Raw genomic sequence first — 16551 nt, 5'->3', positions numbered from 1 at the left:
AAGAATCCATTTCTTACTGGAGTGCCTCTAGACCCAAATAAAATTCCAAAAATGACGTCGAGCGTGCCGTGGTGACCAAGGAATGGTTAGGGGTAGGAAAACAGGTGCAAACGACCCCGCTTTCCTGAACAGACGCTGTAAAAAAATCGTAGGCGGAGAGTAGCAAGAAATATTTTATCTGTATGCCGAGTAAAAAGTTGACGATCCTCTGTCAAAAGAGCTCCGATAGTGTCGGTGCTCTTTCTAACCGAGCGAGGAACTCGAGAAATGATCTGCGCACGCGCTTTGATGGTTCCTCTTATCACCTTTGGCATCGTCACGTCGGGTGTCGCGGAGAGGTCATTCAAGATCGACTACAACAAGCACACCTTTCTGAAGGACGGCAAACCCTTTCGGTTTGTCGGTGGCTCGATGCACTACTTCCGAGTTCCCAGACCGTACTGGGATGACCGGCTCCACACGTTGCGCATGGGAGGACCGAACGTGGTAGACTTTTACATCGACTGGAGCGGCCACGAGCCCGAACCCGGACAGTACAACTTCGCCGACAACTACGACCTGGTCGCCTACCTGGAGGCCATCAAGAAGGCCGACCTCCTGGCGATCGTCAGGCCGGGACCCTACATATGCGGGGAGGTGGACAATGCGGGCTTACCTTACTGGCTGCTGCGCAAGTACCCGGACATGGAGTACCGAACGTTGCACGACGATGACTACATGATAGAAATGGGCAAGTGGTTCCACAAGTTGCTGCCGATGCTGGTTCCGTATCTCTACAGAAATGGCGGGCCCATCATAATGGTACAGGTCAGTGTCAGGACATGAGGTTTACTGAGCCAAAGTTTAGATGTGCAGAGTGGCCTAATCTCAGCTAGACGGGCCGACATCATGCAATGAAGTCCAGAAAGAACCGAGACATCAAAGAAGATAAAAAAGTGGAAGAATGAGGGGTATTTCGTAGGAAAATATTTTTTTGCAAATAAGCTTTTCATTCTGAGAAATTCGTACGGATTTTTCTGTTGTTTCCTGCAACAAATATTGACTGCCTATTTTTTTTAATCTATTGTAGGCCCGTGTGCTCAGATTTGGTTGCACGTTAAAGAACCCCAGGTGGTCTAAATTTCCGGAGCCCTCCACTACGGCGTCTCTCATATTCATATAGTGGTGGGCCGTTGGGACGTTAAACCCCACATATCACTCAATCTTTTTCATCTAGAATTAGATTAAAATTGTTCTTGAAGAGCACATGGTGGCTATTAACACAATAAACAGCTGTTTGTCTAGAGTCCCCTGGCAATTGCAAGCGGGCAACTTTCTATATAAATTCGCAAGAGGAGTTTACCGAAACCAAAGGCTCCAAAAACAAGGATTTTTTTCTTGATGAAAAAAAAAATTAAGCACATCTTCGCCACTCAGGTCAACTTCCATTTCTAAAATGTTTTGCGAACTTCGGTGACTTTGAGCGTATCTATCTATCTATCTATCTATCTATCTATCTATCTATCTATCTATCTATCTATCTATCTATCTATCTATCTATCTATCTATCTATCTATCTATCTATCTATCTATCTGTCTGTCTGTCTGTCTGTCTGTCTGTCTGTCTGTCTGTCTGTCTGTCTGTCTGTCTGTCTGTCTGTCCGTCCGTCCACCCGCCCGCCTACGACATTTAGCTCTCCTGGCCGTTTCGATAATGGTATCAATACCAAACTTAGTTTGGAAGAACATGACCGTATGAAGAACATAGCTGACGCTGACTAGTCATAAGATGAAAATGATGACATGTATATCATGAATCTCATGATATACAATTTATGGTCCTGCAGCTCTTGCGGTGATTCCGTTCATATGGCATGTTGCAAAACTGGTATAGTATGGCATGATTGCATGGCGAACACAAGCGACAAACCCTAACGGAGAAATCATGACATGCATGTTATGTAAGTGATGAGTCATGACTACACGCCACGCCCATGATGCGCTCGTAGCCGTCTCGCTAGGTTCACATATGCCGAATTCGGCGTTACGTGATGCGAATGAATGACGAAGGTATGTGACTGGTGCAACATGATAATTATGAGATGCGTGTCATGTAACATTATGACCACAAGCCACACGCATGACGCGCTCGAAGCCATTTCGCTAGCTTCAAAACACCAAATTTGATATTATGGGACGTGAATGGACGACAAAGGGATGTGACTAGTGCAAGCATGATAATCATGTGATGCATGTCATGCAACAACATGACTACATGCTACGTTCACGATGCGCTCACGGCCGTCTCGCTAGCTTCACACGTACCAAATTCAGTATTACGTGACACGAAAGGATGACATGCAAATCACGTGTCCAAAAAATGGTAATCATGACATACGTGTCATGTAACAACGTGACTACATGCCGCACTCATGAGGCGCTCGGGGCCTTTTCGCTACATTTATGTATGCCAAATTTGATATTACGTCACGTGAATGGATGACGAATGTATGTGACTGGTGCAAACGTAATACTTATAAGATACGTGTCATGTAAGAGCATGACTACATGCCACACTCAAGGCGCCAATACACTTAGACGTTATCCAGTCTGCGTGTGGTCAAGCGTTCGTTTCGTGGCGTCATGCCAGCGATGCCACGCCAGACGCTGGCATATACTCGCAGGCACGCGCCGCACTGCGTTGCTTTGACGCAGGGACGTTTTAGCACGCCCGGCATAGCTTCGTAACCAAGCTAGACAGACGTGGTGCATTCTGGGTAACGTGGTTGGTGCGAAATGCAGCATGTCGCATTTCGCACCGTTTGCCGCCGAGCTGCGCCGACAGACGCTGGTCGCGTCTGGAGTCAGACTATAGAGTGCTCGCGTTTTGTTAGCGTAGCCTCACTGCACCCAGCGTGCGCTCGTCAACGTAGCGTCGCAGTATATTGGGCCCTTCGTGATGCTCTCCCCGCCGTTTCGCTATAGCTCCACACATTCCAAGTTTGGTAATGCGGGACGTGAATGAACGACGAAGGTATGTGACTGGTGCAAACATGATAATTGTGAGATGCGTGTCATGTAATAACATGACCACATGCCACGCTCATGATGCACTCGTGGTCGTTTCTCAAGCTTAACAAATACCTAGTTAGTATTGCATGACGTCAATAGACGGCGAAGTTAAATGACACGTCCGAACATATTTAGGATATGCGTGTAATGTAAAACATGACTACATGGTACGCTCATAAGCACATTCGTAGCCGTTTCGCTAGCTCCAGAAAATAAATTTTGTATCAGGTGGCGTGAATAGATGATGAAAGTAAATAACACGTCCAAACATAATAATAATGACATGGAAGTTATGTACGGCATAACTTACCTCCACCTCGTAATGTTGTTTTGATTTTAAACTGACATATCAACCTTCCTCATTGGCGCTTCGCATAACATCGATTCCCACTGTACGTGGGATCTGCCAGTTCTTTTTGAAGATGAAATTGTAAGAATTTTCTTCAAATTGAACATAATGCTTATGGCACTTCCGATGGCCAGCTCAAAACGAAAATTTCGCTACAAATACTTTGATGTGTGAAAAGTGCAATTTTGTTGTTATAACCATAACACTTTATATCGCTTACATAATTATTATGAACCTAAGGCAAGCACTTAGTATGGATTGAGCATTAAGACTTCTCACAATACTCTTTGTCTTGCTCATTAGATATCTTATACACAGTTTCTTGTTAATTATTTGCGTTCTGCACGTAATGTGGAGCAATGTGGACTAATCATTGTTCATAACCAGAGAAGTTCGTGGCATAGAAAGTGTGTCAAAAAAAAAGCCTTATTTTACACGTTGCAATGGTAAAAATGAAAACTATACACCTTTCTATAAAAGTGATATATTTTAAACCAGCATAAAAATCTATGTAGATAGCCGCAATTCTATTAATTCAGGCTGTAGATCAAAGATTCTTTCTTTTTTTTTTTTGAGTAGCATCTCCCGTTAACGTACGAACGAGCGCAATAGGTAAAAGGGCCTGAAAGTGTTACCACTTCAGCCATCGAGAGGAACTTAACGAAAGGAAATGGGGACGCGGAAGAAGCAGACGACTGTTTGCAGCCGTACGGCTTTGTTATCGAAGCTATCTCTTGTTTCTTTTCAGTCTCCACTGATGGCTCTTTTGCACGACGCCTCCACACTGCCGGCTAGTGTTTGTGGCTTGACTATTATCGACCTCCTCAACTGCTGTCATTGTGACACATGTTGGACATACGCTGAAGCTCTATTAGAATTGCTCAGGTCGCAGTTTTATAGACTTGACGAATGCGATATGGCACTGAAAAAAAAAGCAATCGTTCACGCCGAAAAGGATGAAAGCTTCCAATGATATGAAAGTAGAGCAATAGCCTGTAATATCCGTAACAGTCCCGGACGTCATTCTCGAAATCGATATGCACATTCGCGGGTAAAAGAGTTTTCGAATATTACAAGTGTTTATTGAGCTGTATTCGCACGACGGACCAAATCGTGATTCGAATCTGCGGATTGCGCACTGCGTCACTATACGTCAGCCGTTCTCGCGTTTCCGCTTCGGTACGCGGGGACTAATTTGGGAAATGACGGAAGCGCAAATCGCTGTTGAAATCTTGAACAAGGGTGCCAGGCTAGTTGGTACTCTATTGCAATAATTGGGTGTAGCGCTGCGTAAAAAAATTGTAAGAAAAAGTAGTTGACATGAAAGAGGTGCTCTGACAGGAAAGCGCCACTTTTTTATCAACTACGTTTTCTTAAAAATTAGTACGTGGGACTACACCCAAATTGTCTGGATCTGAGGTAACCAATTCTGAAATCCTCGCTTGTAGCGTGAATTATCCTCCGTCGTGTGAATGCTGGCTGCGGAGGGATCTAAATTACGTCGCATCGCTCGCCATTGATGCGTCCGCGCTCACGTCTGTCTTGTGAATACAGCTTCACGAGCTGGTACAGAAACTCACTGCAAGCGATCGTCTAGAGCAACGCGACAGAGAGTTGGTTACTTACTTCTCCGTGCCCACTAATGCAGGTCGAGAATGAGTACGGCCATCTCGAAGGTTACTGCGACCCCTTATACATGGATGTCGTATTGTCCCTGCAGCGGGTGCTTTTAGGCACGGACGTAGTCATGTTCCGCTCCAACGCACCATCTATGGAACGATACAATTGTGACAAGGTGCGACAAATCTTGGTGGCCGGCAACCTCGACCCCAAGAGCAACGTAAGCAGAGACTTTGACGTCATTCGCCAAGCACAGGTCAAGCCGGGGGCTCCCATCGTAGTGAGTGAGTACTACACCGGTTGGATGAACTACTGGGGCTGGAACGACAATCCGGCCTATCCACCCTGGGTCATCGCCACCTTTGAGAAGATGATGGAACAGGGGGCCAACGTTATTTTCTACATGTTCCACGGAGGCACGAGCTTCGGCTTCAAGGCTGCCACCAGCTCAGAATCGCCGTTGGTAACGAGCTACGACTACGACGCGCCCATGGGAGAAGACGGCGACCCGAAGGCCTACTACTTCCCACTACGCAAATCAATCGGCAAGTACATTCCGCTCAAATCCGGGGAGCTTCGTAAGCCCAGGCCCAAGTTGAAGATAGACGCCATTCGCATGCCACACAGCATGTCCCTGACGGACGTAATGGCACACTTCAGAGATAAAGGCTGGCTCAAGCAAAGAAGGTCCGAGTATCCGTTGACCTTCGAAGAGCTCGGCCAGGACTTCGGGTTTCTTTTGTACCGCACTGTATTCATGGCTGGCCTGGATGGCCGGTACTTAATGGCGCTTCACGGTCTCCGCGACATGGCGCAGCTGCACGTGCGTGACGAACGCTACTTCATGCGCATATTCGACACCGCACGCCTGCCAGCCAAAACTGATTGCGACGTGATGCTCAGGTTGGGCGAGAGGCTGTCCATCCTGGTGGAGAACATGGGCCGCGAAGACTTCGGTCCCAAGAATCGCGATCCGAAGGTGAGTGCGTAGGTCTTGTATACCCGGTCATGACGAGTCAAATGTATGCTTGACTTATCTAGCCAACTATGCATTTGGTTCCACCCTTAGCCTTTGCTCTCCCAACCGCGGGATTGTTACATAGAGGCCCAGATCAGCAGCACTCACTCGTTTTTGTTACGCTAACCATTTCCCCGCGAATTCCAAGAAGCGCATATACTCATACAAACGTGTTGGTGTCACAGCTCTTAATTCGACAGCTTCAACTGATTGGCATGGTTAATCGAATATTCTCATTCGTTGTTCCGGTGAGCGTGATAGCTTAATCAGAGAAGATGAAACATTGATTACTGATATCTGTAGTGTTCCCATTAGGGGGAAACCACGCTTACGGGGATAATGGAATAAACAAGCCCCGACTCTTTTACACAGATGAATGACATGGGCATCGCAGTTGTGTATGTTATTGAGGCGACAAACCTTAAGGCTCGTGCACACTTGCGAATTCTCGGTCCAAAGCAAGCGGAACTCTTGCGCCGCCGACATTCCACGTCATTCACAGTGCTTACCGACCACACCACCGAAACGACATACGGATCCAAAACGCGAAAATGAAATGTCAGCGTCTGCAGCGTCGGCGGCATCAGTGGCGTGGGCTTTAACAAATGATCGAAAAAAAAAGAATATAACGTTATGAAGTTGTCATAGCGTCACAGAACACAAAACTTTCTGAAAACAGGATGACAACGCAAGACGCCCCCCCCCCCCCTCCGCGCATCGCATCATCGCTTGGTTAATTGTGGGCCGACCAAAACCAAGTAAGGTGCACAAAGCATGTGAAGTCTATAATCCTTGAGGTATTAAGAAACCTCGTTAGGTGTAGAAAACTGTCGGAAGAGGGCAGGGGTACCATTGAGAAGAAAAATCATACGACTACGGCCTTCGACTTCTCATAAGCGAAGGCATAAGGGACCTTGACAATATTATTAGGATATGAATTATATGGGCACTCTCGACAGCTTTTCGTGATTGATTTATAAGTATATAGGCATGTATAAGCCACAATGTGCAACATATATGCCAGAAAAAATCCCACCGTATCCACGAAGGGAATGAGGTGACCTTATCATTAACCAACGCGAACAGCACTCGGTTATGCAAAAACGTAACACGAGTGTGCAGTATATACAAACTTGTTTAGTGATCACAATGTGCATATTATGTTGATATCAATATGGATATGAATTTCCGTATGTATTTCCATATCCATACAGATATGGATAATCACGTGGAAATGAATATACATATGGACATTCATATGAATATCCATATGTACAGGGATATTCATACCAATATCCATATCCGTGTTGACATATATATATATATATATATATATATATATATATATATATATATATTGCGGAGGCCTAGTGGCTAAGGTACTCGGCTTCTGACCCGCAGGTCGCGGGTTCGAATCCTGGCGGCGGCAGCTGCATTTCTGATGAAGGCGGACATGTTGCAGGCCCGTGTGCTCAGATTTGGGAGCACGTTAAAGAACCCCAGGTGGTCTAAATTTTCGGAGCCCTGCACTACAGCGTCTCTCATAATCATATGGTGGTTTTGGGACGTTAAACCCCACATATCAATATATATATATATATATATATATATATATATATATATATATATATATATATATATATGAAAACAAATATCCATAGAATGTCACGCTGTTTCAAGCTGTTTGCCGTCCTTAACAAGACTTTGCAATATGTTGCTGTTGCTGAAACAACGCACAATAAACGCTGAATTACCTCTGCAAGGACACGTTTCATCTTTGTATTATTGCGATTCTTATATATAGGGGGAAGCCACGTTTATTAAGTAGTGACAGACTGTAAGAACGTGCTCTTTTACCCAGGGAATTAGGAACGTGACTGTGGACCGCATCACCCTGACTGACTGGATCATCGAGGCCCTGCCTCTGACACAGAAGAGAGACATTAGCGAACTCTTCCAGCTCATGCGGACGCCCAGAAACAGCCAGGGCAACATACCACACTTCTACTACGGTTGGTTCACGTTGGCCAAGGGACAGAAGCCGCTGGACACGTTCCTCGACCCGTCAAACTACACGAAAGGGGTGGCGTTTATTAACGGCTTCAACCTGGGGCGTTACTGGCCGGCAGTCGGGCCGCAGATAAGGCTGTACGTTCCCGGAGTCTACATCAAGCCGTATCCCGAGGAAAACAGGCTCATCTTGTTCGAATTGGAAGGGCTTCGCACTAATCACCCTGACCGAGGTGTTAGCTTTGTTGATAGGCCTTACCTCAACGCTATTGCGGGACAGCCTCACCCTTAGTGGGAAGACCAGAAAGGCAGGAAGTAATACTTGAAATTACCGAGTGTTTATTTTGTTGGAGTTGAGTCTTTACGAAACGAACGCCAAAAATCGGGCTAACAGGTCCCCAGAAGACCACCGACAAGGGCCCCGGTCATTGATATATTTCACTGTATCAATCGATGGTGTGCGAACGCCTTTTGCTAACTGGAACTTCATTGTTGTTACGCATCATCCAACATTGTTCACGAGCACGTTCAGTCTACTCAACAAACGTGTAATTTTTTTTCACGCCTTGTCATGCCGCATGACTGATCCATGAAGTTGCCTTTAAAACACGTTCGTTTTAGTGAAGAAGAGAGAATGGGTGTGGTTGTAGTCCCTTTTACCACATGGTGATCGAGGAGTCAAGTGGTATATATATGTGGCTAAACTTCCGAGCTCCGTATATACTGCAACATTGCGTACACCATTCTGATTATTCCACATGTTTCTTTATTTCTTTACGAAATCCGAGTGTTTTCAGTATATTCCCAATATAATAACCATGTGTTTCCGTACGAACATTAAGGAAATACGTGGAATACTTGGAATGACACACAGAACATTGCAGTAGAAAACTCAAGTGTGCACATAGATTAGTTAGTTGTGTAGTGATTGAGGAATTTCGCTAACACCGACGCCGATGTTGAGAAGAATAATAACGGCGAAGCTTCCTACGCTAGCTGTAATTTATGCGACCTACGAGTAAACTATATTACCATCACAAACGAGTATGTGCCACAGAACTCGGGTAAGTCTCGCAGCTCACCGCTCATCCACAAGAAATAAAGCAGGAACACTGAGCCGAACGAATGACTTCGATGCGACGGCGCTAAGCGTAAGACCCCAAGTACGTATGACAGAATACCTGGAAACGGGAGAAGGCAATGGTGGCTGCGATAAGAACGCAAGTCGAGGGAAGGCCTACGCCGTTGACGACCTGCTTGTAGATCTATGAGAGGTGCCAACGCTTCGTTTCAGCGCGAGTTTCAATCCATAGAATCTGCACATCCGTATCGTGTCTGTGACGGCCTTTGGTTTAACTCGAACTTCTATATACACTGAGAGTCAACGTGAGAACATTCTAGATTCACCGATTTAAAGCGTATACCAACCACATAGAAGCGACCTGGAAACAGCCAGCATCGGCTAGCTAAGGCTTCCGAACCACCTGGAAGGCAGTAGATCAGTCTATATTAGTCTAGTCTATAGATTAGCCTAGATTAGTGCCAGCTCATTAGCATAGTTCAATATGCAGCTGTTTGGGGGTGTTGGTAACACATGTATAGTAATATTCAAGCGCACAAGCAGACAATGGCCGTGAGACCCGCTGGCGCTAGCTTGCAACACCTTATTCTGCGCAAAGCTATTCGCAACGCCCCCGAACAATGGGAGGCGCGCTGTGCAAATAATGATGGCTCTCAGACGAGGCTCAACCCATTTGTTGTCTTACGAACAGATAGCACGTGTGGACTTACAGCCCGTGCTTCTTTCATCGGATGAAGTCATGGGCTTCACTGAAACGGACAGTGGCCGGCGGCAACAATTCACGCCTCCCGGCGTGTATTGCGGTCGTGACTTCATGTTTCGTTGCTCTAACAGTTTCGTTTTGCCGATAGAGCCAGAGCGTATTGGCGGCATGGGGCACTTCGTGATATACATACACAATAATTGCGCTAAATGCAATGCATCAGAAAAATGATGTCCATCTTGATCTTGATGTAGAATATTAAACAATAAATGCCATCAACGTGACTCACGGTCGTGAAAAAAACATTAACGCATGGTGGGATGTAAAGCGCAACTCACCCCTCGAGAGTTAGCTGTAACTTGATGCTTCATCCACCTCTTACGTCGAGTGAAAAAAAAAAAACACTAGATCGGAAGACGGTTTCTTTCAGCATCACTGCTGAAACCAATTTGATGAATTTCCTCCACCTAACGACTTCAACCACTTACGTCACTACGTTTGCAACAAAGAAAAGCCCGAGCTGGGGGAAGATTTCGCTCTATAAGTGGTCAAGAACCAAATCACTTTCACTGCGCGGCCGCTTAACAACAAAGGTACAGTGAATAGCGGCACAGTGTTGGCTATGAAAACATCACAGGTAAAATGCTACTTGATAGACATGGAGCGGACACGTCCTCCGATGACTAAAACGTTGTCTGCACGGCTCATAACACAGCCTTTCTGACAGAAAAGAGAAAATGCCTTATTTTAGTCTATCATTATTTATCAATTGCTCGGTTATAGAAAAGTGCATCCTGAACCCGCAAGACTTCCCGCGTACAATGCCATGACTCGAGAGATTCGTGCACTACAAAATGTCGGCTTTCTTTATGAGTGGAAATCTGAGATACATACAAATAACTAAAGAAAACGTGACATATCTACGAAGTGAATGATTATCAGTGGACGAAGCAGTGAGATCGTTTGGTGTTTACCGTAAATAACCCGTGACATTGACCACTCGGGTGTGTAAACTAGTGTCAAGCGGTGTACAGTTACATACAGCGTTTATTGGTCATAACTGGTATTCGTTGTGTTGACTTCGAAGTTTCGTTTTGCCTTCATTATCACTGCTTTGTGGTATCGGATCTAGCCTGAGGTTGGCACAGACGATGTCTGGGCACGTTCCCCTGGCGTTTGTTGGTTGTTTACAGTCGTACGAAATGCGTGGTGGAGCATGTCGTGACGTCATATACAGCACAGACCAGTCGTTGTGCGTGATCGAAATCTTCAACATCATCATGAGTCATCGTGATCGTTACGCCATATAGTGAGTACCTTGCATGTGCTCTGCCATTATGGCAGAAAGAACGTGGGATCGGGAATGCAGTTGTTCTTCATCAGAATCGTCAGCAAAGGCTAGGCGCACGACGCCAAAGCCAACGGACAAACCTCGACCACAAGGAGCTTCGCCTCTAAAGCACTGACGAAAGTTATACGCAACAGGATACGTCTTGAACTGCGAAATCAGACGATAATGGTTTTCTGTGTCTGGTGAGTTTAGAAAAAGTGTTTACCGATATCGAGTGCTTCGTACTCAACTATGGAAGAGCAGTGAGCCGTCCCGAAAAGTATACTGCAGATGCGTCTTGTTGTCGATTTCTTCTAAACCCCTATCTAACCGAAAAAGTGTACGTCAAGTTATAGCGAAATTATAAACAGCGTGAACCGTCGACACTATCGCAGTAAACTTACAACTCGGACGTGAGTTTGCCCATTATAAGCTATATCGCCTCAACTTTCGGCAGATTAGGTAATTATCGCTGGAAATAGAAACACCCATATTCTACCTTGAGTAGATTTGCACTGCCACCACCGTACTCACCACTGCAACGCTAAAGAGCGGTGGGCGCACTAGAGGGCCATTTTCGGCAGCAAGCCAAGCGAGTCCTTGCCGTGACGTCACATCAGCGCGACTGCCGCTCCGCCAGTGGTCGTTCTCAGGGCTAAAACACCGGCTTCCCTGCGGCACCTTGAATAGGTATGGTCGCTTGTTGCACTAAAAAATAATACTCCCCTTTGTGGGCTATGCACAAAAGTTTCTTGTGTGTTGTTTACATGCCTGCTATTATACATACGTACCCTCAACCGCTCCCCCAAGCGCCGCCAGATGATGTGGGTAAGAATAATAACTGGGTCCTTAACGTCCCAAAATCGCGATATAAGAGACGCCGTAGTGGAGGGTTCCGGAAATTTCGACTGTCTGGTGTGCTTTAACATGCACAGAAATCGCTCATAATGCATGGCCCTCCACCATTTTGGCTCCTTTAAAGTGCGACCGCCACGGGGCCGGGATCAAACCCATGACCTTTGGGTCAGTATCTTGGCATCAAGATATCCGGGCAATATGAATGAATAAATACGGAAAATTTTCTCAGAGCCGTTTGTAATGGGTGGACAATCTTACATCACCCACTCGCTACGCAAATCGCATGAGGTCCCGCGTGCTGCGATTGTACTCTTTCGCCACCCCGGATATTACATCCGTCAACCCGTTTTCTCGCTATACACGGCGTTTGCGTGGACGATTTCATTTTTTTTTCGAAAATAATTCAAATGGTGGGGTATTCCTGTAGCAATATTCCTGTAGCAATATTCCTGCGAATAGTAACCGCGATGGTTACTTTTCCCCGATCGGGACAGTGTATGCAGTTACTCATTGTGCTATACGACAATCATCGTGCCTTCATATTTCTCTTTTTTCCCGCTTATACCCGGGGTGAGTAGCAGGATAGAAACCCACTCTCCAACCTCTTCTCCTTCGTTTCATTAAACGTCTTAGCCCCATATTCTAAGACGTCCCTACACTCAACGCTTCACCTTCACTTGAGAAGGCCGATGGGAGCACCGTCTCTAGACTGGGCAAGCCACTGCATATCAGCGATAATCTGCTGCGATCCTTGAGTAGCGCAGCATCATTTTCAGCCGAGCGGTGGCACAGTGCTCAACTCTGTCAAGTGCAAGGCTGAAAGTCGAGTCGAGGAGTGTTTGTGAATACGGGGGTTAATCTTCTTGCTGTGATCAGGGCTTACGTTCGAATCTGCCTCGAACTCCACCCCCCCCCCCTTTTTTTTTCAGAACGTGGGCGACAGTTGACAAGCTCGTCGGAGTGACCGAAACGCGTCACTGAGAACGAACCCTTTCTTAACGTTCTGTCGCGAAATACATACGGTCAAAATAATCTCGATGGTGGGAGTTTTCTGATAAACGGATGGTGCGAAGAAAAATACAGCGGGTCTCGGCGCTTTTCTCTGAAACAGACGTTCATGGAATGCATCAGGATGACGTCACAATAGTATGGAGACAGGTTGTGCAGGTGGTGGTAGCGGAGAAATGCACTCAGAAAATTGGTTCTTGTTTCGAGCTCGTATAGCACCTTACGCTGTAAAAACCGAGAAGGCTAAGAAAATACGCGCTGCAATAATTCAACACCACGTAAGTGCTTGAATAATGCCTTGTTTGGCTTCCGACTTGAATGCTTTGGACTGCATTGCAGAGAGCTTCTCTTGGTGATTAAATTAGGTGTTCATAAGCACTTTAGCATGTTGAGATACATAAGCAGTTTCTTGAGTTAGAATGTTCTCAATGCGCCATCTACGTTCCGCCAATATGACACGTTCCGCTTGAAGCATATAAAAAGTATACCCATGCAATGCATACGTCCATTGTTACGTAGGTTCGTTTAGCAGTCTTTGTCCACGTTCACGTGTACACGGTCGGTAGTTCTAGGTACTAGGCTGCTGACGTTTTCAAGCACGCCCGTACACTTAACGAACGTGTTCTGGATTCACTCAGTCGCTTGCCCTTGCCTCAGCTGTTCATTTCAATACATCCCGAGAAGACGCGCTTCATTTGCGCCTGTTGATGCTATTCGAAGAAGACACGTAACACGTAGCACCGGCTGATATCGTCGTTCACATTTTAATAGGCGGACCTTCTGTGCACGATCAACTGCTTTCATTCGGAGAATTTTTTGCCGTTTTGACGAGCTCCACAACAGTACAGGACAAACAACTTTATTCGGTCCTGAGAGGCAAGGCAGCGGGCCAACTATGTAGGTCCCCACCCAGCCGTTGGCTAGTCCCATGTCGGAACAGAGAGGCCATGCCTCTCCGCTCGTTCACGGGCCCTCTGGACAGCCTGAAGCTGGACGTCTTGTCTGGGGTCTGTGATTGCCGTCGTCCAGTCTTCTTCTGTTTTAAAATCCTGTAACGCAGGGCACTGCCAGAGCATGTGACTCAAAGAGCAAAATTCACCACAATCTGGGCAAAGTGGATCAATATCCGGATGAAGCATGCTCAGAAAGCCCCTAGAGGGGTAAGACCCCGTCTGGAGCATGCGGAGCGTGCTTGCTTGTGATCTGTGGAGCTTATAATGGGGAAAGGGAAAAGTCTGTCGCTCTCCTCTGTAATGAGATGTTATCTCGTGAAAAGTAATGAGAGGATCACTGTGGACGAGCTCTCCCGAATCCACCCGAGAGACCACCCCGTCGCGGCTTGTGAAACCTCGCGCACAGTCGTGGGCTATCTCGTTTGGGTTCAGGTGACCCGGCAGTACGTCTGGACCCATGTGAGCGGGAAACCAGACTATGTGATGAATAACGTCTGAGGGGGGTTTGCTGTGGAGAATTCTGGCTGCCTCTGTGGCTATCAATCCCGATGCGAACGCCCTAACGGCCGCTCGGGAATCGGTGTACACCGTGGTGCGTTTCGTGTCCAGTAATGCCAGCGCTACAGCAGCCTGTTCTGCTACATCGACCAAGGAGGTCTTCACTGAAGCTGCCGAGACAAGTCCTCCCCTGTCATTGACGACTGCCACGGAAAACCCGCTGCCGCCGGCGTGGCGCGCCGCGTCCACAAATGTCTCTGTTCCGGAGAGGTTCTTTATAAAAGCCACGAGCTCCACAAGCATGTGTTTTTCAGTACCTAACCACCAATGGAACATACCCGAAATAGCGGTCCTTATGATTTTGATCTCCAATGTGGTTCCGGTGAGAGGTTTCTTCTGTGCGTTGTTGAACAATAAAAGATAGTGCTCAATGCACATGTTAATGGTTTCTAAGGGGGAATGAGAGACAGGAGCATTTGGCCTTTAGGTAACGCGCACGCTGCGATCCCCATTAGCAGCTATTGGCATGTACATTGAGCACGATCTGACAAGAAAGAGTTGCTGCGTTGTACTCGCTGGGTGTAACCTCCTTGGTTTTAGAAAGGTTTAGCGAGCGTTGGGCCGCATAGCCATGAATACAGTGAACTAGTATATACCATGAACTCGAGGTGGTTAAAGGTGGGAAGTAAAGCCGAAGCGCAAGCCGTAAGAAAGTGTGCATGTGCCACCTCCCGTTTAGTCCTTGAAATGTCCGCTGGATGGCGGTGCTTCTATATGGAGAATATATGATGAAAAGATGCGGGATGATGGTACTTGGAGTGCTGAATAGATGGACGAACGGACACACAGACAGATGCATGGATGGACGCATGAAGGGACGCAGGCGCGGATGCATGGACGAACGCAGGGACGGACGCACGAACAGACGCACGCACGGACGGGTGGATGGACGCATGGATGGTTACACAGACGTACGCAGGAACGGACGGAAGCAAGAACGAATAGACGGACGAATGCTTCGCCCCACTTCCATCATTCACTCCGTGGATATGCTGCCATTTTTTATCGCTTAGTTCTTTAATATCTGATCACTACCAACCACCAACACTTGTGGTAGCAGGCTTCTTTTTTAGATCCAAATCAAAAGGCCCCCAAGGCACCTTATGCACCGGCTATCTTTGTGGGTGGGGGTTGATTTTTTTTCTTTAGGGAGAGGGGCCTACTTCATGTTTTTCCGTGACGACTGATTCGTATTCGGGAAGGAGGAAACCATGTGCGTTGTGATGACTTTTGTTTGCACTGTGCGCATGTTTCGTATACCTTTTCATACACATTTGACTACAGACAAAAATATGCGCTGAGAGCAATAGCCGAGGGCATCTTACGGCAAAACACTATACATTGAAGTGACGTGGAGTTGGAGATTGTTTTTCGGTGGGGGAGGGGGGGGGATGATTCGAGGTGCGTATTGCTCATAGAAGGAGGAATGTTGTGCAGCCGACTTTCTTGATACGTCGCCTTTGCACTGAGTGCTTATCACAACGACCTCAGGGGGGAGGAGTTTAAAGAAGGGCGGGAGGGGGCAGAAAGAGGGGCACTGCGGTGAAGCGTAGTGCACCATACCACTCTTCTATTAGCGCACCCGAAGCACGATTACGGTGAGAGCTATAAAATTGCCCCAAAACTCTAGTCATGTAACTCGAGCGTTCAAACGGCTTCTCTGTCATCGACGTTATCAATAGCTGTAATTTCGATCGATCTAAAGTTACATTTACTGGAATACCAGCGCTCATCACGTATATTGACTTTCGAAGTTTAGTGGTTCAATATGGTCCTTAACTCGTCCTTGCGTTTCATTATCGATCCACTGCGCTCTCACGAGACGCAGCTGTTTATACGACTGACTCCGCTATCGAACTTGGAAGCCACGTGTGCCTTTCATTATCAGAAGAAAATCGATGCGCAAATTCGTCCTGAAGGGTGAAAACTGAAGAACGCGAACAAAACCGTCGCGGCGAAAACTTTTGCGAGAATCCGTCGTACAGTGCATGCTTATACCGTTTCGCAGCTGC

At 46.7% G+C, this 16551-nt stretch overlaps 1 protein-coding gene and 1 pseudogene across 1 annotated transcript; both read left to right on the top strand.

Annotated features, from left to right (window-relative positions):
* The first annotated feature begins 288 nt into the window (after nt 1-288).
* On the top strand, nt 289-825 carry LOC142774884 (beta-galactosidase pseudogene; annotated as a pseudogene).
* A 4243-nt stretch (nt 826-5068) lies between these two features.
* On the top strand, nt 5069-9170 carry LOC119180722 (beta-galactosidase-1-like protein). The gene is made up of 2 exons (XM_075874575.1): nt 5069-5999; nt 7900-9170. Exons 1-2 carry the CDS (start codon nt 5097-5099, stop codon nt 8338-8340), a joined length of 1344 nt encoding a protein of 447 aa, XP_075730690.1. The 5' UTR covers nt 5069-5096; the 3' UTR covers nt 8341-9170.
* The last annotated feature ends 7381 nt before the right edge of the window (nt 9171-16551 follow it).

The sequence above is a fragment of the Rhipicephalus microplus genome, chromosome 10, assembly GCF_043290135.1.
Source record: "Rhipicephalus microplus isolate Deutch F79 chromosome 10, USDA_Rmic, whole genome shotgun sequence".
In the NCBI taxonomy this organism is placed as follows: domain Eukaryota; kingdom Metazoa; phylum Arthropoda; class Arachnida; order Ixodida; family Ixodidae; genus Rhipicephalus; species Rhipicephalus microplus.
This window is presented reverse-complemented; position numbering and strand designations above follow the sequence as displayed.